Source organism: Mobula birostris, chromosome 7, assembly GCF_030028105.1.
Source record: "Mobula birostris isolate sMobBir1 chromosome 7, sMobBir1.hap1, whole genome shotgun sequence".
In the NCBI taxonomy this organism is placed as follows: Eukaryota; Metazoa; Chordata; class Chondrichthyes; order Myliobatiformes; family Myliobatidae; genus Mobula; species Mobula birostris.
In genome coordinates, this window is record NC_092376.1 from 20,249,469 (window position 1) to 20,275,690 (window position 26,222).

The 26,222-nt window shown below is 41.9% G+C and overlaps 2 protein-coding genes across 8 annotated transcripts in view; one reads left to right on the plus strand and one right to left on the minus strand.

The window, feature by feature from the left end:
• The window catches only part of gtpbp6 (GTP binding protein 6 (putative)), a 29,644-nt gene extending 27,891 nt beyond the window's left edge, over window positions 1–1,753 (plus strand). Inside the window, exon 10 of the mRNA XM_072262697.1 lies at window positions 95–1,753. Coding sequence (XP_072118798.1) covers window positions 95–218 — 124 coding nt within the window. The 3' untranslated portion in view covers window positions 219–1,753. The remainder of the gene's footprint in view (window positions 1–94) is intronic.
• The window catches only part of plcxd1 (phosphatidylinositol specific phospholipase C X domain containing 1), a 31,039-nt gene continuing 5,295 nt past the window's right edge, over window positions 479–26,222 (minus strand). For 5 of the 7 annotated variants that reach the window (XM_072262698.1, XM_072262700.1, XM_072262702.1 and 2 more), the window contains 7 exons: window positions 25,843–25,936; window positions 25,269–25,398; window positions 18,032–18,165; window positions 14,774–14,902; window positions 7,251–7,412; window positions 6,558–6,738; window positions 481–2,960 (listed from right to left, as the gene is read on the minus strand). In XM_072262698.1, coding sequence (XP_072118799.1) covers window positions 2,728–2,960; window positions 6,558–6,738; window positions 7,251–7,412; window positions 14,774–14,902; window positions 18,032–18,165; window positions 25,269–25,398; window positions 25,843–25,872 — 999 coding nt within the window. In that variant the 5' untranslated portion in view covers window positions 25,873–25,936 and the 3' untranslated portion in view covers window positions 481–2,727. Of the gene's footprint in view, window positions 2,961–6,557; window positions 6,739–7,250; window positions 7,413–14,773; window positions 14,903–18,031; window positions 18,166–25,268; window positions 25,399–25,842; window positions 25,937–26,222 lie in introns of all 7 variants that reach the window. The other 2 variants (XM_072262704.1, XM_072262705.1) reach the window with 1 other exon arrangement.

Here is a 26,222-nt window from a genome sequence, read left to right on the forward strand (position 1 = left end):
CAGGAGGACAAGGAGTGGTTTCTAATGGATTACTGAATGGAAATGTCCAGATAAAGATGCAGACTTATAACACTGTTGCTTTTCATCTTTTCAGCTGGTTGTATAAGGAAGCCACTGTGCAAGAAGTGGATGTTTTGCCAGAAGATGGTTTGGCCAACGTGACTGTTATCATCAGTCACTCTGCGTATGGGAAATACAGGAAGCTGTTTCAACATTGAAGAAAATTTAAGTGCTTTTTTTAATACCCTGAGGTTTTACCATTTTTTGCCTGCCCTCTTGTAGGTGAGGATATTTTAAAAAGTACTTATTTGCCTCACAGAGGAATGTGGAGAATTACACTGAAGTGCAGGAATCTGTTGGAAAATTTGCACACAGCAAGATCCCACATGTGACTGTGGGATGAATCCTAATGGTGGAACAGAGTCCTGGAAGTATTCATGGCTTTTTCTATGAAGTCTTTGATCGGTTCCAAGAGACAGACACAACCTTTATCTCTTGCAAAAAAGGGAGGTTCAAAAATAAGTCAAAATTTTGTTCAATAAATAAATCATGGATATTGTAAAGTATCTAATAGTGAAACATTATTTATTCCACTCCACTTACTTGGGGCTAATATGTTTGACGCAGGATGGCAGAAACCTGAAACATCAACAATTTCTTTCATCCCTTAGACACTGCTCGACTGGCTGAGTTCCTCCAGCAGGTTGTTTGTTGGGCTAAAGTTTTTAATAATTTTCACAACATGGGAATGTTTTAATCCCATGGTTAGAGAAATATAGTGGGCTAATATTTCTGTTCCAGAAGAGCGTGAAGAGCTGTGTATTAGTGCGGCAGGTAGTGTTGCTAGCTCATGGCTACCCTGACCGCCCCCACATCCCAAAGACATGCAGGTTGGTAGGTTCATTGACTATAAATTATTCCCCATGTAGATGGGTGATTGAGAAATCAAGGGTAGAGTTGAAAGAATAAGCTAGAGGGAAAGAAATGACAAAATGGGATTGCCCCAGGAGCTGACATTGATGGGCCAAAGTGGCTGCTTGTTTGAATATGAACATTTAAAGCTGAAAACAGTGTGCAGCAGGAGCAGTAGTGGACTCTGACAGTGAAGTTCACAAAGCTGAGCAATCTTCCATCAAATAGTTGTGTATACAAATATGAAGAAGTAAGATCCACTCACAAAGTGCAAAAGCAAGGGATTCTGCAGATGCTGGAGATCTGGAGCAACACGCAAAATACTGGAGGAACTCAGCATCTATGGACAGGAATAAACAGTCGACATTTCAGGCCAAGACTTTGCATCAGGATCTTGGCCCAAAATGTCAAATTGTTTATTCCTCTCTATAGATGCTGCCTGACATGTCGAGTTCCTCCAGCGTTTTGTGTGTGCTGCTGTGCATTCAACATCTTCAAATAGAGAGAAGGGGGGAAATCAGAACAGCAGATAAATTTCTGGACTAACATGGTAAGTAAATATGCTCTTATATTTTACTTTTATATACACCATTATGCATCAATGCAATTTGTAACAGTTGCAAACATATGAAATTAAGTTTTATGTAACCTTTCAGGAAGTAATTCATATCAAGTATTCCCGAATCCGCATAGTAGAATGTAACTGGCATTATCATAATTAATACTTGCATTTATGATCATATTTTTGTTACTGATAGTGTGATACCTCCTGTAGCTAATAAAGTGGTAATAAAGCTAATAAAGTGTATGTTTGTGGCCTTCTGCTGTAGCCCGAATATTTCAAAGTTCAGTGTGTTGTATCGTGTGGTTATTTGAGTTACTGTCGCCTTCCTGTCAGCTTGAACCAGCCTGGGCAGTCTCCTCTAACCTCTCTCATTAACAAAGCCGTTTCGCTCACAGTACATCCAACTTCAGCAATACCCCACCACATCCTACTTTCACCAATGAGCACGAGGTGTTTTGCTTTTAAAAAGCAAGCAAAAGATTCCCTCCAGTGTTTGCACAGAGACAACAAGCAAATAGATGTTTGTTTAATCTGTGTAAGAAGACATTAGTTTTTGCACAAGGTTTCTTGATTTAGTTTTTCACTAGTATAATTTAACTATAATTTTTATTCTTTTGTTGTCTGTACCTACATGCCTGTGATTTTGCTGCAAGCAACTTTTTCCATTGCAGTTGTACTTGTGCACATGATGATAAACTTGTCAGGGTGTTATGACCTGGAATGGTGGAAACAGATTCAATGATAACTTTCAAAAAGTAATACCTAAAATTCAAAAACAAAATGGAGGTTTATAAGGAAAGAGCAAGAGATCAAGATTCTACCAATGCAGACAAGATGGGCTAAATGCAGTATGATTCCATGACTGAGAGGAGTAGGGATGCAGGAAGCTTTTGCAATGCTATAGGATCTTGTGGATCCATTTAAAGAAACAAACACTTTTTTTGTGACTATGTTTTTCTGTTGATGTATCCATTTGTGCTGTGTGCTGCTGATAATATGTTTTCACCTTGGCTCTGGAAGAACACTTTTGTTTGGCTATAATTATGTATGGTTGAATAACTAAACTTGACCTTCTCACTTAACATGACCTCCAAATAAACTCCTTCAGTGCTGAATTATGAACACCAGTAAGAATGGGATGTTAAACTGTAAACTCCAGAGTCAGAGGCTTTACACTTATCCAAGCTAAAAATGAAACCCTACAGCTTTCTAAACTGTTATACTGTATATGTATATCAGTTTCTTTCATTTTAGATCAGTTTTCTATTGAGGTCAAGTATAGCCGGAACCAGGACACCATCTCGTATGAAATCCCCTGCAATTATATTAAGGCAGTGCTTTCCAGGTCCTGCTGTTTGCTGTATAATCCATTCACTCAAATATTGGTAATTAGGAAAAGTCAGTTCCTTCAAAGAGCTGTGGAGGTGAGTCACAACATACCACCAATCTTCTGTAAGGTTCATGCCAGCAACAAAGAAGCCATCTACATGAGGAGTAAATAAAATAGATGTGGTTAAGATTGCATTCAAAATAGAAGGATAATTGTGAGAGATATTAGCTTAGAAATGTATCCTTGGCCAGTAATGCTAAGCACGCCAAGTACAAATTAAAGCATGTTGCGCTCTGTTGAACTCAATAGAATGAATTTCATAGGCAAAGTACAACAATATGCCTATGCAGCATGAAACTCAAACTAAACATTAAAAACATACATAGAAGTGGCAGCTGTAATTCTAAAGTGTCAAAATGAGTCTATAGATTTCTCAAAATCTCTACCTGTATATCTATCACATCAGGGTTGATTTTCATGGCTTGGGAGTGTCCTCGAATTGTAAAGCACAGAAGTAGGCCCTTCGGCCATTTGGATCCAATCTGCACCATTTTGCACTATAATTTTTTTGTTATTCTAATTCGTTAATTGGCGCAAGTCGATATTAGACTCCACTTTGCTGATTAAGGCAACAAGGGAGATTGAAGCATTAAGGCGAGTGCAGAGGGTGAGTAGCAGTTGCGTGTCTTGATCGCTTGCTACCAGAGAGGGGAGCGCCTGCCGCTGTGCCCAGAGAGTGTTGCCCAGGTTTTCTGTGTTTTAGATGTGGACTTGGAACTATAGACTTTTTTTTCCAGTCTTATTGTTTATTGCATTCTGTGTTTTTTGTCCAGTCTTTGCCGCAAAAACAACTAGTTTCAACATACACTGGTGATATTAAATCTGATTCTGATCCTCCCCAAACCAAAGGTTGAAATAGCCAGTTGACTGAATCAGACAATGATTTATCAGGTTTATCATCACTGGCACACAAATTTGTTGTGGCAGCAGTACTTACAATAAATTAAAAATACTTTAGGTTACAATGAGAAATATGAGAAAAATAAAAAGTAAATTTTGCAAAAAAAGAGCAAAATAACGCAGTAATGTTTGTGGACTACTCAGAAATCTGATGGCGAGGGGGAAGAAGCTGTTCCTGAAATGTTAGGTGTGTGACTCCTGTACTTCCTCCCTGATGGTAGTATCAGAAGAGGGCATGTCCTGGATGGTGAGAGTCCTTAATGACGGATAAAGCTTTCTTGAGGCACTGCCTTTTAAGTATATCCTTGATGGTGAGGGGTCTAATGCCCATGATGAAGCTGGGTCAGTCTACAACCCTCTGCAGATATTTTTCAATCCGCTGCATTGGAGCCTCCTTACCAGGAAGTGATACCACCAGTCAGAAGGCTCTCTACATTACATATGTGGAAAGTTGCCAGTGTCCCAGATACATAGAAACATAGAAAATAGGTGCAGGAGTAGGCCATTCGGCCCTTCGAGCCTGCACCGCCATTTATTATGATCATGGCTGATCATCCAACTCAGAACCCCGCCCCAGCCTTCCCTCCATACTATAACCAATTATATCTTGCAGAATATTTTGAATAATTTTTCAGGATCTGCATATTACTGGCATGGATAGATCGTATTCCCCATCCCTTCTTGCCCTTGAGAAGGTGACGTTGAGGCATGTTCATGAACCACTGCAGTCTTTCAAATGAAGCTCTTCTGTAGCATTGTTAGAACAAAAGTCTACAGCACTTTGTTGTGCTGACCATGTAACCAACTCTAGAAACTGCCTAGAATTACCCTATTTCATAGCCCTATATTTTTCTGAACCCCATGTTACCTAAGGGTCTCTTAAAAGACCCTAATGTATCCGCCTCCACCACCATCACCGCCAGTGCATTCCACACACCCACCATTCTCTGTGTGGAAAAACTTACCCGACATCCCCTCCGTACCTATTTCCAAGCACCTAAAAACAATGCCCCCTCACGTTAGCCATTTCAGCTCTGGGAAAAAGCCATGTGACGATAGGTTAGATGGAGATAAAACCCAGAACAGTGAAGGATGGTGTGCAATGTGGAAGCAAACTTCCCAAGCACCATTCACAACTAGATGTAACAGGGCTGAAGATCTGATCCAATCCATTAGTCGTGAGATCACTTGGCTCTGACTATTGCACACTATTTTTGTGGTCTGGCATGCATGCAATCTGTGTCCGCTCAGGTTTAGATCTGGATTCTGCTTCCAACATTCCCTTCAACATTCTTCATTGTGTCAAGGTTGGTATTCTGACTTGGTAGAGTCCTCGAGTTGTAAAGCACAGAAGCAGACTCTTTGGCCATTTGGTTCTTGAATCAACTTGCAACAAAAATTTTTTTTTGTTCTAATTGGGTTCTTTCTTATAACTTGCAGGTTGAGACAATAGTAAGGAAGGCAAATGCAATGTTAGCATTCATTTAAAGAGGACTAGAGTATAAAAGCAAGGATGTATTGCTGCAGCTTTATAAGACATTGGTCAGACCACACTTGGAATATTTGGGGTCCCTTATCAAAAGGATGCATTGGCAGAGGAGGTTCATTAGAATGATCCCGGAAATAAAAGGGTTAAGTATTTGGAGTATCTGATGGCTCGGGGCCTGTACTCGCTGGAATTGGGAAGAATAAAGGAGGAGTCTCATTGAAACCTACTGAACATTGAAAGGCCTGGATAGAGAGGATGTTTGCTATAGTAGGAGAGTCTACAGCCTCAGATTAGAAAGACATCCCTTTGGAACAGAGATGAGGAAGAATTTCATTAGCCAGAGGGTAGGAGCAGTGAATCTGTGGAATTCATTGCCACGATGGTTTTGAAGGCCCAGTCATTGCGTATGTTTAAAGCTGAGGTTGATAGGATCTTGATTAGTAACAGCACCAAAGGTTATAGGGAGAAGGCAAGAGAATAGGGTTGAGAGAGATAATAAATCTGCCATGACAGAATAGCAGAGCAAACTTGATGGGCTGAATGGCCTAATTCTGCTGTTTTGTCTTAAGGCCTTGGACTAAGTGAGGGGACACAAGGTAATAGCATCTGACACATCGCCCCTTGTGGAGTTCTCTTCTGTAAAGAGCTACACCTCACATCAAATCAATCAGCATCCTTAGACACAGAGGGATAACAGATTATAAAAATAAAAGAATCTACAAATGCTGGAAATCCAAAGCAACACATACAAAATGCTGGGGGAGCTCAGCAGACCAGGCAGCATCTATGGAAAAGAGTAAACTGTCAACGTTTTGAGCCAAGACCTTTCATCAGGACACTACACCCTATGGTTTTATAAAATATATAATTTCTGTTTGATATGTTTTTCTTGTAAAGATGCTACGTGCCTGTGATGCTGTTGCAGTAAGCTTTTCATTGCACCTGTGCATAGAGGTACTTGCGCAGATGTCAATAACCTTGACTGTGACTTTTACTTTGCTGTCTGCTGGTTTCTCCACACCCATCCTTTGTAGGAGATAGCATAATACCAAACCATGTGTGTGTGTTCTGAGAACTATTCCCTGTTACCTGACCTCAAACAACAGGAATTCTGCAGATGCTGGAAATTCAAGCAACACACATCAAAGTTACTGGTGAACGCAGCAGGCCAGGCAGCACCTCTTCCTAGAGATGCTGCCTGGCCTGCTGCGTTCACCAACAACTTTGATGTGTGTTACCTGACCTCAATACCAGCTGCCACACCTGCCATGACAAGAGTAAAAAAGTCATGTTTCTAGTACCTGGTCGTCCCTTCTGTTTCTGCGTTTCTAGATACAGAACAAGTGATTTAGGCTTGTATGTATCTGCCCACCAATAGGGGATTCCAGGCCAAAGTTTGGGATATTCTTCTGCAATATTGTTTTCATAGGACATGATGACTTGACAACCCAACTTCCATAGTTTCCTTAATGTTACCTGTTCCTGTAGAGAAAGAGCATTGTAGAAACATCTCTATTAATTAAAAACTATATAATCCACAGTACGTAGAAATTAAGCAGAATTTACCGAATGAATGAACACCTTTCCCCTTTGTTTCCTTCTCCCCCCCCCATAAATTATAAATTAACTTATAATGTGCAAACATTTTCTTCTTATTCATAGGTCTTTACAATTAATTAATTGTTCATTCAAGGATGGCATGATAGCTTAGCACTGTACTACAGCGCCAGCGATCACCGGCCGGGTTTAATTTCCCCCAACTGTAAGGAATTTGTACCTTCTCCTTGTGACTGGTCGGTTTCCTCTGGGTGCTTTAGTGTTCGTGAATTGAGGGTGTGCTATTTTGGCACCAAAAACGGGCTACCCAATGCAATCCTCACTGATCTGATTTGATTTGACGCAAATGACGCTTTTCACTGTATGTTTTGATGTACATGCAACAACTAAAGCTAATCTTTAAATCTCTTGATCATTACTCTAAAAGCATAACTTACAGCAGAGGTTTTCAGGCAGAGTTTGGACCCAAATATGTTCTCAATTTTCTGAATTAACTGGTGGTGCTGTTGGTCGTTCATCCCTTCAAAGAACCTGCAAGCCAATATAACTACTTCCTTGGGATGGGTTTCCAACCAGTCTCTGAACTCCTTGAAAGCATCCTTTAAAATACAAAACTGTGATTAAGGAAAGAAACCTTGAAGATTTTAAGCAACCTATCTTTTTTTTGCATAATCCTTTCTACTACTGGGTATAGAAATTCACATAATAGAGTACAAAGTGAATTTTATTGAATTGGATGCCCATTGGTCGCAATGGTTCAGAATCAGATTTAATATCACTGGCAAACTGCATGTTGTGAAATCTGTTAACTCGGCAACAGCAGTACAATACATGATAAAAAGAGAAACAAAACTGAATTACTGTAAGTGTGCATATTATGTAGTTAAATAAGTAGTGTAAAAACAGAAATAAAAATAGTAGTGTTCATGGGTTCAACGTCCATTTAGAAATTGGATGGCAGAGGGGAAGAAGCTGTTCCCAAAACACTGACTGTGTGCCTTCAGGCTTCTTCATGGTAGCAATAAGAAGAGGGCACGTCCTGGGTGGTGGGGGTCCTTAACGATGAATGCTGCCTTCCTTGAAAGATGTCTTGGATACTAAGAGGCTAGTACCCATGATGAAGGTGACTAATCTTACAACTCCTTGCACCTTGCTTTGATACTGTGCAGTGGCTCCTCCCCCATTCTGCAGCCGGTCAGAATGCTCTCCCTGTACATCTGTAGTAGTTTGAGTGTTTCAGGTGACAACCCAAATCTTCTCAAACTCCTAATCAAATATAGCCGCTGTCTTTCCCTCTTTATAGCTGCATCGTTATGATGGGACCAGGTTAGTTCCTCGGAAATCTTGACTCCCAGGAACTTAAAATTGCTCCCCTTCTCCACTTCCGATCCCCCTATGATGATTGGTTTGTGTTCCTTCGTCCTACCCTTTCTAGTGTCCGGTATCAGTTCTTTGGTCTTACTGACACTTAGTGCCAGGTTGTTGCTGCAACGCCACTCAGCTAGCTGGTATATCTCGCTCCTGTATGCCCTCGCGTCGCCATCTGTGATTCTGCCAACAATGGTTGTATCATCAACAAGGTTATAGATGGTATTTGAGCTATGCCTCGACACATAGCCATGGATGTAGAGAGGGTAGAGCAATGGGCCAAGCACACATTCCTTAGATGCCCCATTGTTGATTGTCAGCGAGGTGGAGAGGTTATTACCAATCCAGACGGACAGTGGTCTTCCGGTTAAGAAGCTGAGGATCCCGTTGCAAAGGAAAGTACAAAGCAATCAATATACTCAGTGGCCACTTTATTAGATATCTCCTGTACCTAATAAAGTGGCCACTGAATGCACAATTCCAAAGCAATCAATATATCAAAATCAGGTTTACTATCACCGGCATGTGTCATGAAATTTGTTAACTTAGCAGCAGCAGTACAATGCAATACATGATAATATAGAAAGAAAAAAAATGTATATTAAATAGTTGATTGAAACAGTGCAAAACAGAAAAATATAAAAAAGTGAGGTGGTGTTCATGGGTTCAATGTCTACTTAGGAATCGGAGGCCAGATAGGAAGTAGTTGTTCCTGAATCACTGAGCGTGTGCCTTCAGGCTTCTGTATCTCCTTCCTGACCGTAACAATGAGAAGAGGTCATGTCCTGGGTGATGGGGATCCTTAATGATGCACGCCATCTTTCTGAGGCCCCGCTCCTTGAAGATTGCTTGGATACCATGGAGGCTTGAACCCAAGATGGAGCTAACTAATTTTACAACTTTCTGTAACTTCTTTCGGTCCTGTGCAGTAGCCCCCTCCATATCAGACAGTGATGCAGCCTGTCAGAATGCTCTCCACGGTACATCTATAGACGTGTTCGAGTGTTCTAAGTGACAAACCAAATCTCTTCAAACTCCAAACAAAATATAGCCACTGTCTTGCCTTCTTTATAGCTGCATCGATATGTTGGGACCAGGTTAAATCCTCAGAGATCTTGACACCCAAGAACCTGAAATTGAGGATCCCTCTATGAGGATTGGTATGTGTTCCCTCATCATACCTTTTCTGAAGTCCACAATTGGCACTTACTGATGTTGAGTAAGTATGTAAGTATATCACGTAGCAAATCCAATACTGACCACTTCACATCACTTACCTAAACAAATTTCTCATCCTTTCTTACAAAAAAAGCATTTTTCACTGTAAACCTTGTACTTTATCTGATACTTCTCAATTATAAATATGGAGTTGGTTAGCAAGTCTGTGGAGCTACATATAATTAGCCAACATTACTAACGTTGTTGGATAAATCACAGCTGCTGATGAGCCAGCTTACTAGAGCGAGATCGGATATCTAGTTGAGTGGTGTCACGACCTCTTGTTCAACATTAGCATATCTAAAGTGTTGATTGTTGACTTCAGGAAGGGGAAGGAGGATGAACATGTGCCAAAATGCATTGGGGAATCAGCGGTGGAGAGAATCGGCAGCTTTAAATTCCTGAGCATTAACCTATCAGATGGCCTGTCCTAAACTCAGCATACAGATGCAATCATAAAGAAAAAGCACAATGTCTTTACTTTCTTAGGTTAAGGAGGTTCATCTTGTCACCAAACACTAACAAATGTCACAGATAATACTAGATAAAGTATAGTACTTCCTCTCCCCTCTTCTTCTATTCCCCACTCTGGCCTCTTACCTCTTCTCACCTGTCAATCAACTCCACAACCCCACCCCCCAGATCCCCTTCTCCTTCCCATTCTATCAGATACCTCCTTCTCAAGCCCTTTATCTTTCCTGCCCACCTGGCTTCTTCACTTATCACCTTCAAGCTATCTTCCTGCCCTTTCCACCTACCCTGTTATTCTGGCATCTTCCCCCCTTCCTCTTCAGCCTTGGAGATTAGTGTTGGCCCAAAATGTCGACTTTTTATTCATTTCCATAAATGCTGCCTGACCTGCTGAGTTCCTCCAGCATTTTGTGTGTGTGTGTGTGTGTGTGTGTGTGTGTGTGTGTGTGTGTACGCACAGACTTTTTCATGTTCACATTGTAGAAAGTATCCTGCCTGGTGCATCATGGTCTGGGACAGCAATTCAAATGGGCAGAAGCTGCAGAGTGGTGGACTATCCCTCCCCACCTGCAGTATCTACAGGAGGTGCCACCTCAAGAAGGCAACATCCATCAACGATCCCCACCATCTACGCCACGCCACCTCGCAGCTACCACTGGAAAGGAGGCAAAGAAGCCTGAGGTCCCACATCACCAAGTTCAAGAACAACTATTTCCCTTTAGCCATTTGTTTCCTAAAGCAATTGAAAAAAAATGGTAATCACTACAGTTTAGCAACACCATGATCACTTGGCACTAAAATAGGCTTTTTTATTCTAATTGTGTTCTTTCTTGTAAAAACTGTGTATAAAAGAAGGGTCAGAGCCGTCTCTATTTCCTGAGGAGACTGAGGTCCTTTAGCATCTGCCAGACGATGCTGAGGATGTTCTACGAGTCTGTGGTGGCCAGTGCTATCATGTTTGCTGTTGTGTGCTGGGACAGCAGGCTGAGGGTAGCAGACACCAACAGAATCAACAAACTCATCCGTAAGGCCAGTGATGTTGCGGGAATGGAACTGGACTCTCTCACGGTGATGTCTGAAAAGAGAATGCTGTCTAAGTTGCATGCCATCTTGGTCAATGTCTCCCATCCACTACATAATGTACTGGTTGGGCACAGGAATACATTCAGCCAGAAACTCATTCCACCGAGATGCAGCACAGAGCATCATAGGAAGTCATTCCTGCCTGTGGCCATCAAACTTTACAACTCCTCCTTTGGAGGGTCAGACACCCTGAGCCAATAGGCTGGTCCTGGACTTATTTCATAATTTACGTACTACTATTTAACTATTTATGGTTCTATTACTATTTATTATTTATGGTGCAACTGTAACGAAAACTAATTTCCCCCGGGATCAATAAACTATGACTATAAATCACTAGATTCTGGAATGGCTCCAGAAGACTGGAAAATCGAAAATGTCACTCCACTCTTCAAGAAAGGAGAGAGGCTGAAGAAAGGAAACTATAGGCCAGTTAGTCTGACCTCAGTGGTTGGGAAGATGTTGGAGTCGATTATTAAGGATGAGGTCACAGGGTACTTGGAGGCAGATGATAAAAAAGGGTGTAGTGTGCATGGTTTCCTCAAGGGAAAATCTTGCCTGGCAAATCTGTTGGAATTCTTTGAAGAAATAACAAGCAGGATAGACAAAGGTGAATCGGCTGATGTTGTGTACTTGGATTTTCAGAAGGCCTTTGACAAGGTGCCACACACAAGGCTACTTAACAAGCTACAAACTGAAGGTATGACAGGAAAGATTATAGCATGAATAAAGCAGTGGCTGATTGGCAGAAGGCAAAGAGTGGGAATTAAGGGAGCCTTTTCTGGCTGGCTGCTGGTGACTAGTGGTATTCCCCATGGGAGGGGTCTGTATTGGGATCGATTCTTTTTACGTTTTATGTCAATGATTTAGATGATGGACTTGATGGCTTTGTTACAAAGTTTGCAGATGATACGAAGGTAGGTGGAGGGGCAGGTAGTTTTGAGGAAGTCGAGAGACTACAGAAGGACATGAACAGATTAAGAGAATGGGCAAAGAAGTGGCAGATAGAATACAGAGTTGGGAAGTGTATGGTCACTTCCTAACTTCTACTTTGGTAGAAGAAATGAAAGGGTTGACTATTTTCTAAATGGAGAGAAAATACATAAAAACTGAGGCACAAAGGGACTTGGGAGTCCTTGTGCAGGGTTCCCTAAAGGTTAATTTGCAGTTGAGTCTGTGGTGAGGAAGGCAAATGCAATGTTAGCATTCAATTCAAGAGGACTAGAATATGAAAACAATGATGTAATGTTGAAACTTTATAAAGCACTGGTAAGGCCTCACTTGGAGTATTGTGAGCAGGATTGGGTCCCTTATCTTAGAAAGGATGTGCTGAAACTGGAGAGGGTTCAAAGGAGATTAATGAATGTGATTCCAGGATTGAATGGCTTGTCATATGAAGAGTGTTTGATGGCTCTGGGCCTGTATTCACTTGAATTCAGAAGAATGAGGGATGACCTCATGGAAACCTATCGAATGGTGAAAGGCCTTAATAGAGTGGATCTGGAGAGGATGTTTCCTATGGTAGCAGAGTCTAAGACCAGAGGGGACAGCCTCAGAATAGAGGGTTGTCCTTTTAGAAGAGAGATGAGAAGGAATTTCTTCAGCCAGAGAGTGGTGAATCTGTGGAATTCATTGCCACAGGAGGCTGTGGAGGCCAAGTCTTTATGTATATTTAAGGCAGAGGTTGATAGATTAAGGCATGAAGGGATGGGGGAGAAGGCAAGAAATTGGGACTGAGAGGAAAATTGGATCAGCCATGACGAAATGGTGGAGTAGACGCGAATGGGCCAAATGGCCTAATTCTGCTCCAGTATCTTATGGTTTTATAATTTAAAGTTTTCCATGTGAATGTTGCTTCTATGATGCTACGTACCTATGATGCAGCTAAAAGTAAGTATGAGAACCAAGGAGAGGAGTAAAATAAATGACTGCTGAGCATTGACTGATGGAACAAAGGGTAAGGGTAACGGGTTTAGGGAATCTTGATTTTCAAGAAATATCGTGGCTTGGGTTAAGAAAAAAAAGAGGAGCTTAGCAGGTAGGAACAAAAGGGGTACTTATGGAATATAAGGAAATGCAACTGAATGCTTAAGGAAGAAATCAGGAGAGTTAGAAAGGTATGAGGTTGCCCTAGCAGACAAGGTGAAGGAGAATCCTAAGAGATTCTACAGATATGTTAAGAGCAAAAAGATTGCAAGGGACAAAATTTGTCATCTGGATGATCAGAATGGTAATCCATGCGTGGAGCCAAAAGAGGTGAAATGAATTTTTTGCATCTGTATTTACTCAGGAGATGGACACAGAGTCCATAAAAGTGAAACAAAGCATCAATTTCTTGGACTCTATACAGATTACAGAGAAGGAGGTGCTTGCTGTTTTCAGGCAAATTAGGGTGGATAAAGACCTGACAAGGTGTTCGCTCGGACCTTGTGGGAGGATAGTGCAGAAATTGCAGGGCGCTCACAGAGGTATTTAAAATGTCCTTAGCCATGTGTTAGGAGCTGGAGATTAGAGGATAGCTAATGTTGTTCTGTTGTTTAAGAGAGGCTCTAAGAACAAATAAGGAAATTTTAGACCTGTGAGCCTGACATTTATAGTGGGTAAATTATTGGAAATATTCTAAGGAGCAAGATATACAAGTATTTGAATAGGCAGGGACTGATTAGGGATAGTGCCTAACCAATCTTACGAGTTTTTTGAGGAAGTTACCAGGGAAGTTGATCAAGGAAAGGCAGTAGATGTTGTCTACATAGACTTTAGCAAGGCCTTTGACAAGGTCTCACATGGGAGGTTAGTCAAAAAAGTTCAGTCATTTGGTATTCAAGATGAGGTAGTAAATTGGATTAGACATTGACTTTGTAGGAGAAGCCAGAGAGCGCTAGTAGATGGTGGCCACTCTGACTGGAGGCTATGACTAGTGGAGTGCCACAGGGATCAGTGTTTGTCATCTATATCAATGATCTGGACGATAATATGGTTAACAGGATCAGCAAATTTGTGAATGACACTAAAATTGGGGGTGTGGTGAACAGTCAGGGAGGCTATCATGGCTAGCAGAGGGATCTGCATTAGCTGGAAAAATGGGCTGAAAAATGGCAGATGGAACTTAATGCAGACAAGTATGAGGTGTTGCACTTCAGTAGGATCTACCAGGGTAGGTCTTACACAGTGAACAGTAGGGCACTGAGGAATGTGGTGGAACAAAGGGATCTGGGAATACAGGTCCCACTTTTCATTGAAAGTAGCATCACAGGTAGATAGAGTCGTAAAGAAAGCTTTTGGCACATTGGCCTTCATAAATCAATTTATTGAGTACAGGTGATGGAATGTTATGTTGAAGTTGTATAAGCCGCCAGCGGAAGTGGTGGATGCGCGTTTGATTTTAACGTTTAAGAATAATTTGGATAGGTATATTGAACACTACAGTACAGAAGCAGGCCCTTCAGCCCATTCAGGCTGTGCGTAACGATTAATCTGGCTAGTCCCATCGACCTGAACCCGGACCATGGCCCTCCATACCTCTCCCATCCATGTACCTATGCAAACGCACATCCACCACTTCCACTAGCAGCTTGTTCCACACTCTCACCACTCTCTGAGTGAAGACGTTCCCCTTAGATATTTCACCTTTCACCTTAACCCATGATCTCTTGATGCAGTCTCACCCAACCACAGCGGGAACAGCCTGCTTGCATTTACCCTATCGTGCCCTCATACCTCTATCAAATCTCCCTTCATTCTCTTACACTCTAGAAAATAAAGTCGTATAAAATTGTATTTCCCTAAGGCTACTTCAGATCATGTTTGTTAGCCGTCTTACCTGAACAGTTATAGTTGTATAGATCCCGTGGACAAAGTGCAAATTTTCAGTTGTATCATTTGGTTTATAAGCAATCCGAAGATCAAAGAATCGAATTCCTTCCTCCAGCTGTTGAGTTACATTGGATTCCTAAAATATAAGTAACAGAATTCTAGTTTTAAAATCCCTCCTGCTGTATAATTAAGTTGATGTTTGCTCTCTCTTTGACTCCATTTCAAAACAGCATTTTCATTCTTTTCTTCTGGAAGCTCCGGAAAAACCTTGTGTCTCTTTGCTCCCATTCAATGTTTTACTGGGCTTCTGATCTCGGCAATGTCCCTTTGTGTGATGTAGACACTTTTTTTACAGCATTATTCATTTCTATTTCAGCTGCATCAACATCCTGATCATCCAAACTCTCTGCGATGGTATTTTTTAATGCACACTGATGCGCTGCCGTGGAAGCATGCATTAAGAGTTTGTGTAGATTCGGCATGACGTCTAAAACTTTGACAAACTTCTACAGATGTGTAGTGGGGAGTATATTGACTGGCTGTATTGCAATCTGGTATGGAAACACCAATGCCCTCAAATAGAAAATCAAAATACAAAAAAAAATTCTGGGTACGGCATAACAGGTAAAGCCCTCCCCACCATTGAGCACATCTACGTGGAGTGTTATCACAGGAAAGCAGCATCCATCAGCAGGGACCCCCACCAATCAGGACATGCTCTCTTCTCGCTGCTACCATTAGGAAGAAGGTACAAAAGCCTCAGGGCTCACAGCGCCAGACTTAGGGACAGTCATTACCCCTCAACCATCAGGCTCTTGAACCGAAGGGGATAACCTCACTCAACTTCACTTGCCCCATCACTGAGATGTTCCCACAACCCATGGGCTCACTTTCAGGGACGCTTTATCTCATGTTCTTGATATTTATTGCTTACTTATTTATTTTTTTTGTATTTGCACAATTTCTTGTCTTTTGCACACTGGTTGAGCAGCCAAGTGTGTGTGGTCTTTCACTGATTCTATTATGGTTATTATTCTATTATGGATTTATTAGTACGCCCCCAAGAAAATGAATCTCAGGGTTACATACGGTGACATATGCGTACTTTGAACTTATAATCCTCATAAAATTCAACTTCTTGCAAGGTCATAAAGTGAATTGGGATGTTGTACAAGCATTCTTTAACATATTTCTTTTTATTCTTTATACATATGCTCTGCATATGCCTAATAATAAAGTTGCATATTCTACACTTAACTATTTCAGAGATAGGTGGTAGAAATGTTTTCAGTTACAGAGGTTAACTAAATCACAAGTGGGAAGGGATTGAAGGAGAAGATGGTTTATAAAGGAGAATCACAAGGCGGCTAATAAGACAAGATATTCATTGCCATAGATGGCCACGGAGGCCAAGTCATTGGGTATATTTAAAGCGGAGGTTGACAGATTCTTGATTAAGTAAGGGCATCAAAGGTTATGGGGAGAATGGCAGAAGAATGGGGTTGAGAAGGATAATAAATCAGCCATGATAAAAAGGCATAGCAGAGTCAATAGACCAAATGGCCTAATTCTGCTCCTACATCTTATGATTTTCTACTGGACCTAGTGACATGAGGTAATGTCGCTTGACAAATCAACCCTTGTGGGGGTTTCAACTGCAAAGAGCCACACCTCACATCAAACCAACCAACAGCTCTCGACACAATCCTCTTAAAGGGCATGATCTGCAATTGTCCCTTCTGTCATGCACTCACTGACAGAAAGGAAGAATCACAAACAAACCAAATAATGAATGACAGACTTACAAACAGGACAAAGGCACCTCAAAGCACAAAGCCAATCAAGAGAACCACAAAGGGAGAAAAAGTAAGAGGGAAGATACAAGAATCCGGGCAATCCAATGATTTATTCAGACTGAACGGACACCCATCACCATTTTACTGCTATTTAAAATGTGCCAGGTTCCTTAAGGTTGTTATAGCCAGGGTGGTAGTAGTGTTAAGTTCCTACACTTATCAAATGCTCCCAATGGTGTGTGACTCTGACAGCCTCTGACAACCAAGTCCTTCAAGTGTGGCTTAGTTGCTAGGCCCAACGGAACTGTTTCTACTGACAGGAGAAGGGGCAAAGGTGGGTTACTGGTGCCTTAAAACGAGTTGCCTCAGTGGTTGGCAGCTCATCTAGGGGAAGGAAAACTCTGATCTCAAACCTCCACTGCCTTGCAGCTATACCCACTCACGGTAAAGACTATGGGAGTAAACCCCGATGAAGAACCCAGAGCTGGAGTCCCTAAGGCACTCCTACGTTGAGTTCAATGCTGACTAGCAACTCCCGCAAAGCCGCTGGTGCCACACTGTATCAGTCTCTGCCGTTCCTTTAGATTCATCAGCTGCGTGGAGAGGGGGAACCTGCTGCACGATCAACAGCTTATTCTCCATATCCTACTGCCCTGGCTTGTGTATCGCGTAGACAGCGGGGACGCAACATCCGTAGTCGAACTCGACCAATGGAGGGCCTCTTCAAATGTGCCAGGCAAGCTGCAGTGCCCATAACAGTAACGTGAGACTTGCAGTTAGAGAGGGCCACAATGTGCAGATTCTGACTAATTCCCATGTAATAGGGTAGTCTGACTCCTATTTATGTCATTGACCTACCTATCACAAACTGTAAACACCAGAGACACAAGCAAACCATGTCACTGGAATATAGAGAAACTGACATAAAACTGCAAGAAACAAGACTGTAGAGCATCATCACCACATAGAACAACATACACAAAAAGCTGAGGGAATTTAGGGACCGCATGAGTGGTTTAAGTGGTTTAATCTCATTAAAACATCACATGAAGATCTTCTTTTATTATTTTCCATATATTCTTTAAAATGATAATACATTATAACACATTATAAAAGAAAACTTTTCAAGCGGGGCAGCTAGAAGATTGGAACAATTATTTCAACTAAAGAAAAGATGACTTTGCTCTCCGTATGTGATTAACATTAAAGAATGTATGAAGACTTATATTAAATAAATTAAGGTAGTCTTCATACTGGTATCTGACACTAAAATGGATCCTGTTTCAGGCTGTTGAGTGAAAGCCATTAAAAATGGGGAAGGATCATCGTGGCACTTAATGAGACTCGCAAGTGAAGTATATTATTAAGACAAAGGAATCTTTACCCTCTGCCTAACCATGGCACACTACATTGGAATAACTACTGCTTACAAATGCCTTGCAATGTTGGCTGCAAAAGGCAGAGCTTACCTGTGTCGTACACCATCTGTGTATCTCTGGGCGTGTGATGCAGGGTATTATGTGATCCAGACAGTTTAAAAACTTATCTGAAGGTTTGACAGGAGAATTTAAGTCCAAGCAGTAAGACATGGAGTCATGGCTTCCTGCAAAGGAACAACAGTCATTCTATTTACCATACGATGAATCACAAATGCACACAGATCAATCACCACTCTACTAACCACATTTACCACACGTCAACACAAAGCAATTGCTAAGAAGCTAGATTTCCCCCATGTTTGGTACACATAACATTAAATCACAAGCCGCCCTCAAAACGTCTTCAAATTGACAATGTGTGTGGAATGAGGTGATGACACTCCATGGCTGTGCATTGTTTGAATACCCCAAATTTACCAGCTGGTATTGGACGTACAGTCAGTGGGCACATTATTAGGTACACCTGTACACGTGCTCATTAATGCAAATATCTAATCAGCCAATCATGTGGGAGTGTTTGTTTGGTGGAAGAACAAGCTGGACACTCAGGGACTTGGGCTATCTTTTTCCTTGTGACTATGTATTTTGAAATCGTAACCATATGTGCTGTTTCTCCAATGTGCAATGTGCTTTGTGTCATTGGCAATGTGGTGTGCACCTTAGAATGGGAGGAACGCTGTTCAATTTGGCTATATTCATGTACGGTTGAATGATAACTAAACTTCAAAGTTCAAAAATTCAAAAGTAAAATTTATTATCAGAGTACATGCATGTTACTACATACAGCCCAGAGGTTCTGTGGGTATACTCAGCAAATCTATGGAAAAGTAATTGTAAACAGGATCAATGAATAACAAATTGTGTAAATGCAAACATAAATAAATAGCAATAAATAAAGAGAGCATGAATAAACAAGATATGGGGTCCTTAAAGTGAGACCATCAGTTGAGGGAACACCAGAAATAGAATGAGTGCAGTTATGAGTGAGTCCTGAAGATCTTCTACCACCTACCTGATGGCAGCAGCGAATGCACAGGGTTACCTAATCCAGAGGGTTAGTAACTTTAAACTCCGGACTGTCACTATCTCAGAGGACCTGTCCTGGATCCATCATGTAAATATAATTGCAAAGGAAAGCACCTCAGTGCATCCACTTCCTCAGGAGTCTGCGGTGATTCGGCATGGCAAACCTCTATTGGTGTGTGGTGGGAAGTGTGCAGACTGGCTGCATTACCGCCTGGTATGGGAACACCAATGCCTTTGAGCAGAAATACGACAGAAGGTAGGTGTATTTGACCTAGTACATCATAGGTAAAGCCCTCCCAAGCTTTGAGCACATTTACATGAAATGCTGTCATAGAAAAGCAGCATCCATCATCAAAGATTCTCACCATCCAGGCCATGCTCTTTTCTCGCTGCTGCCAACAGGTAGAAGGTGCAGGTACCTCAGGACTTGCACCACCAGGTTCAAGAACAGTTACTATCCCTCAACCATCAGGCTCTTCAACAAAAGAGGATAACTACACTCATCTGTTGCGATGTTCCCAAAATCAATGATCTCACTTTAAGGACTCTTTATCTTGTTATTTATTGCCATTTATTTATATTTGCATTTCCACAGTTTGTTGTTCACTGATCCTGTTTACAGTTACTGTTCTATAGATTCGCTAGGTATGCCACCAGGAAAAAAAATCTCAGGGCTGTGTGCGGTGACGTGTACATACTCTGGTGATAAATTTTACTGAGAACTTTGATTAGCTACAGGAGCTAACTATGTCTGCATGCTGCTATGCATTGAGTTGTTGCCACTGCTGGAAGAACAGGTGCACTAACTTAGGTATCCTGGAGGAAGCTAACATTAACACCACAGCCACAATCGTGACTCAACACCAATTGCCATGGGTCGGCCACGTCATCCGTGTGCCTGACTCCCGCCTCCCTAAGCAACTCCTGTTCGGCCAACTCAAGGATGCAAAGCGCACTCCCGGAGGACAGGAAAAGTGGTTCAAGGACAATACCAAAACCCACCTGAGGAAGTGCCACATCAACCTGACTGGATGGGAGAAATTAGCACAGGACAGGAAAAGCTGGAAAAGAACTGCCTATGAGGGAACTGCACAGATGGAAGAATACCTCTACCATGCCACTGACACTAAAGGCTGATTTATACTTCTGCGTCAACTCGACGCTGTAACCTATGCAAGTGACCTACGCGTGTTGTGAGCATTTATACTTGTACGTTGGTGTGTCTGCGTTGCTCTGCAATTCGGGCACATCGCGCATGCACACACACCTGCCTGCGCAAGGCTTTATGGTCAGGGTAGTCTTTCTCAGGGTAAACAAGTTTAAAGCCAGCGTCTTTTTTCGTAAAAGCGAAATGTGTCCTCCATAATTTCGGAGGTCTGTAAAGATTTATGGAAAGCATTGCAGCCAGAGTTCCTTCCCTGCCCTTCAGTTGCCCAATAGGAAGCTATTGCAGCGTAGGAGGAAATGCGATGTTACCAAGCAGACCAAGCGATGTTACCAAGCATTCTGCATTGCTGCGACGCATAGTTACATTTTGGGAGAGGTGCATGTCAGGCTATGGCCTAGGGATCCGCGTAGGCTCTGCGTAGGGTTCACGGCGACGCCGTACCTACGGCGTCGAGTTGACGCAGAAGTATAAATCAGCCTTAAGCAGTTTCAAAAAATGGAGAGACTAGGAAAGGCCCAACCAGCTACACCCACCACCACCTCAATGACCTACATCTGCCATCACTGCAATAGGACTCGTGGATCACGGATCCGCCTCCTCAGTCATCTCGAGGCCCACAAGTGACCAGATCAACCACCAGGAGACTACGAGTGATCGCTGATGCTGATGATGTTGCCATGATTGGCTGATTAGATTATAGGCATTACCCGAGGTGTACAGGTGACCCTAATAAAGTGGCTACTGAATGTATTTTTTTTTAATCCAATTCCTAGGGTCAATTCTTCCATGTTTTTCTTCCCATCTGGTCTGAATGACTTCCACCAGTCACATCCTTTACTTTCCCGTCAACATCCAAAAGCCACATAAACTCGAAACTACCTTAGTCCATTTCCTCCTTTAGAAGCAGATGTCGTTGAGTAACCGGTTATGTTTTCAAATGCACAGCATAATCCAGAAATGAGTCCTTTCAGCTACAAGCTTGTTCTCCTTGGAACAGAGTACTTTGAGCTGAAATTGGATAGAGCTACGCTACACAAAGACAAGTTTACAGAGCTCCTGGCCATTCAAGAAGAACATTCTGATTCTAGTCTGCTTCTGGACTAGTTGGCTTGAGGTTTGAGGACTGAATTTATACTGATGGACAGAAGATTCAAGGAGGATGCAAAGCTGTTACTTTGAGCAGAAAGCGGCTTGGAACTTGGAGGAGGGCTGGAACCAGAATCAGTGTTTAGAGGGAACTGGAAAACCTCAAGAGGGTATTAAAAAGGCTCATGAGGAAAGTAATTTGAAGAGCTGTAGGGAAAGAGCAGGAGAATTAATCAGATTGAATTACTTTATGTGGAGCTGCAGTGATTCAGAGTCAGAGTCACAGAACATTACAGCACAGAAATAGGTGCTTTGGCCCATCTAGTCCACACTGAACTATTAACTTGACTTGTCCCATTGATCTGCATCCGGACCATAAACCCCACCCCATACTCCTCCCATCCATGTACATATCTAAATTTCTCTTAAATATTGAAATCGAACTTCCACTGGTAGCTTGTTCCACACTCTCAACACTCTCTGAGTGTAGAAATTCCCCTTCATGTTCCCCTTAAACATTTCCAGACATCCCACCCTGCAAAAGCTCATTTCAGGGAGGTAGCACCACCAATTTGCGGGAGACTTCCGGGAGAGGTGGGATGTCTGCAATAGAGTAGCTCCTTAGCAGCCAGCCAGCTAGTTTAAATAATGTTAGCTATGCTAATGAACGAATGACACCAGTTAAACTCACCTCAACATGTATTTTACAGTCTTAACCCATCATGGGCAATAGAAAAGTCACTGTTGCAAACAGTGCAGCGAGCAACACTGTCATTATTTTTGACCCCTATTAGGAAGGGGTACACTTTAGTGTAGTCTGGGGTGATGTACGTTTTATATTTTCTTTTTTTTTTTTGGAACACTCTGCCATGGCGTGCGTTCGTGCTCTATCTCTCTTGTGGTCGCTCATGCACTCTCTCGCGCTCTCACTTTCTCTCTCACGCGCTCTCTCTCGCCCGCGTGTTCTCGCTTGCTTTCTCTCTCGCGCTGTCACTTGCTTTCTCTCTCGCTCTCTCTCTCTCGCTTGCTTGCTCTCACTTGCTTTCTCTCTCGCGCGCTCTCTCTCTCTCTTGCTCGCTCTCTTGCTTGCTTTCTCTCGCTCGCTCTCAAAAAAATTGATTTCCGTGATATTGTATATAATTTGCGGGCATCAGGGAGCCACTATTCATATGCGGGAGACTCCCGGAACTTCCAGGAGAGATGGGATGTCTGCATTTCACCTTTCACATTAACCTATGACCTCTAGATCTAATCTCACCCAACCTCAGTGGAAAAAGCCTTCTCACATTTACCTCATCTATACCCCTCACAATTCTGTATACCTCTGTCAAATCTCCACTCAATCTCCTACGCCCCAGGGAATAAAGTTCTAACCTATTCAACTTTTCCTTATAACTCAGCTCCTCAAGTCCTGGCAGCATCCTTATAAATTTTCTCTGCACACTTTCAATCTATTTAGATATCTCCTGTAGATAGGTGACCAAAACTCGACACAATGTTCCAAATTAGACCTCACCAACATCTTTCACAACTTCAACATAACATCCCAACTCTTATACTCAATACTCTTGATAATATGAAGGCCTAAAGTTCTCTTTACAACCATATATACCTGTGATGCCTCTTTCAAGGAATCATGGCTCTGTATTCCCAGATCCCTCTGTTCTACTGCACTTCTCACAGCCTCCCATTGACTACGTAAGTCCTATCCTGGTTGGTCCTCCCAAAGCACAACACTCACACTTGTCTGCCTTAAATTCCATGTAAAATTGAACGTAACTTTACATTCAGATCCATTATTTGAATGCAAAACTTGGAAATCTCAATTTAGTAAACTGAATTTAATAAATTCAGGCTCCTGAACCAACGTAGAGAATGAGATTAGAGATAACTCTACCACACCTTTGAGGCATTGAGCTGATAGCCAGAAGATTTTTCCCAGGATGGAAATGGCATACTCTTAAGATGATTGGTGGAAAGTATAATAGGGATATTTTGAGGTATGTTTGTTTTTTACATGGAGGGTGGTGGGTGCGTGGAACACACTGTCAGGGTTAACGATAGAGGTAGCTATCAGGTCACTTAAGTATCTCTGAGACGGGCACATGGATCACAGAAAAATGGAGGTCTATGTGGAAGGAAAAGAGATTGATCTTCGAGTGGGTTAAATATCGGCACGACATTGTGCACCAAAGGGCCTACACTGTGATATTCTATATTCTATTATGGTACTACGCATATAACCCTCGAGAATCTGAGCTCAAATCCCATGGAAAATTCAATTTAATAAACTAAATTTAATAAGTCTGTTTTGTTGAGAACTTAATCTGTTTGTTAATTGGCTTCAGCAAAAGGAAACAGTCCCGCATAGCTTCATTGGGCTGTGTTCCACGTTGGTGGTATTTAATGCTCTCTGGTATGCCTGACAAATAAACTGAGAACAATAGAGGTTGACCATGAAACCAACGACATGCCATGTACCAATTGGGAACATGAAGAAGTGGGATGAAGTGTCCTGGAGCACTGAGTCTGAAAACAGGAGTAGCATTAAATATGTGGTGTTTCAAACTAAACTCTCCTGATGTCAGGCAGCCGTGATGAAGGCTCTTGGCCCAAAACGATGACCCTATACCTTTCCATAGATGCTGCCTCCAGCATTCTGTGTATGTTACTCCGGATTTCCAGCGTGTGCTGAATTTCTTGTGTTTTAAACTGAAGTCACTTTCTGCTTTAGGCAGGCAATTACCAACATTCACATCACAAAAATTGGCATCCTCATTCCTGAAGTAAATTCTACCCTATTTTATTGCAGGATGCATGTTTGCTGTTGGGAGATGGGAGGGTGACAACAGTGCCAAGAGTTTAAAGAACAGAGGGAACTTTATCTCATTCTGGGATGTTTGTAGAGTGTTGCATTCTGCATCCCTAAACCAGCACTGAATCCACAAACACCAACAGAGGCCGACAAAACAGCAGCAACAAAATTACATTTCTCAGATATTTCCTCACTTCATTGTCATCAGGACCCAAGTCACTCAAATCTTTATTCCCCATTACTTGTCTAAATATAATAGACAAGCCTTTGCCTATTGTTCTCTTTTCCTTTCCACAAATTTACAAAAAGGCCAGCTGCGTTCATTTACATAAGAAAATATAGTTCCTTGAAAGTGGCATTATAATTCCTTAAAACTGACATCACGGGTACATAGGATAATAAAGAGACCTTTTGGCACACTGGCCTTCATAAATCAAAGTATTGAGTACAGGAGTAGAGATGTTATGTTGAAGTTGTAGAAGACATTAGTGAGGCCTAACTTGGAGTATTGTGTATAGTTTTGGTCAGCTACCTACAGGAAAGATGTCAATAGAAATGAAGAGTACAAGTAAGATTGAAGAGTAAATGTAAGTGGGCTTTTTCCACTGAGGTTAGGTGAGACAATAACTAGAGGTCATAGGTTAAGGGTAAAAAGTGAAATATTTAAGGGGAACCCGAAGCTCTTCACTCAGAGGGTGGTGAGAATGTGGAATGACCTGCCAGCAGGAGTGGTGGATACGAGTTCGATTTCAACACTTATGAGAAATTTGGGTAAGTACATGGGTGGGAGGGGTAAGAAGGGCTATGGTCCTGGTGCAGCTCGATGGGACTGCCAATGGCAGAATAATAGTTCAGCATGGACTAGATGAGCCGAAGGGCCTGTTTCTGTACTGTAGTACACCCTGACCCTGTAACTCTCAAGAGCAGCGCCATTCAATCTACCCAAACCTTATTTCCTTTTCTGTACCAGTTCCCTAAAGCTCACAATGCCTTGACCTTTCAAATTTTTAGCTACGCCCTCTTTAATTAGATACAGTGATCTAGCCTCCAGACCTCTCTGGGTGTACTGAATTCTGGAGATTACTTACTTATTTGACACATTGCTGGAGAACTTCTTTCTACACCTACGCTGACTACAAAAGGCAAGAATGACCTGACAGAGCCATAGTTACCTGGAATAGCCAAATTGCACAGAGCTATGTCCCATAACTTTTCCGGCAAGTCTGACATCCATTGAGAAAACTGGTTCTGGATAAGACTTGGAAATACTATTTGCTCCTTTGGCCTTGAATCTGCTATTTTCTGCAATGAAAATTACAAAGAAATTATCAGTTTTATTTGATGTTGTAAGTTTAAAAGGTCTATTCTCAAGTAATGGAGATACAAGGTTGCATTTCCCAAACCTCCTCACATCAAAACTTATTAACTCGATTGGGTGCCAGATGCCAAAATATCCCAGGTTACAGTGAATGAGGCAGCAAACCTGTTTAGTCAATGATAGACATGCTGTAACTGTGACGGTGGGTGCACAAGACTGGCCTGCATGGTCAAATTTAGTTTGAACGGGATATTATATTCAGGGAGTTGGACAAATGGAACCTGAATTCAGATCCCAGAAACATGTACGCTGTGTGACCAAGAATACCACACATTTCCAGTGGTTTCAGCACATCTTAACCAATGCAATGTTGGAAAATACCAAAAAGCAAAAGTGGCGGGTGCTAGACAATTTTGATAAATACATACCTGGGAGCAAATTATGCTTTTGTTCACCATGATGCATCATCCAGTGAGTTTTCAACCTGGTTTCCCCCCACTATTGCACTCAGCTGCACGCTGTCTGAGGGCACAAGATGTAACGTAATGAGGTCATAATGATTTCAAAAGCAGAATTACGCAAAATAATCAATCACAGGTCATTAAGGAGGGGGAAGGGTAATTTTTGCCGCAGGAAATAAGTGAGTTTAAATGAAATGGGAAGTTTAAATCTTAAACCCAAATCCAACTCAGTTCAAACTGTGGTTTTAAACAGAGGTACATTACATTTAGGATGTAATGCTGAGGCTTCATAAGGCGTTGGTCAGACTGCATTTGGAGTACTGTGAGGAGTTTTGGGCCCCATATCT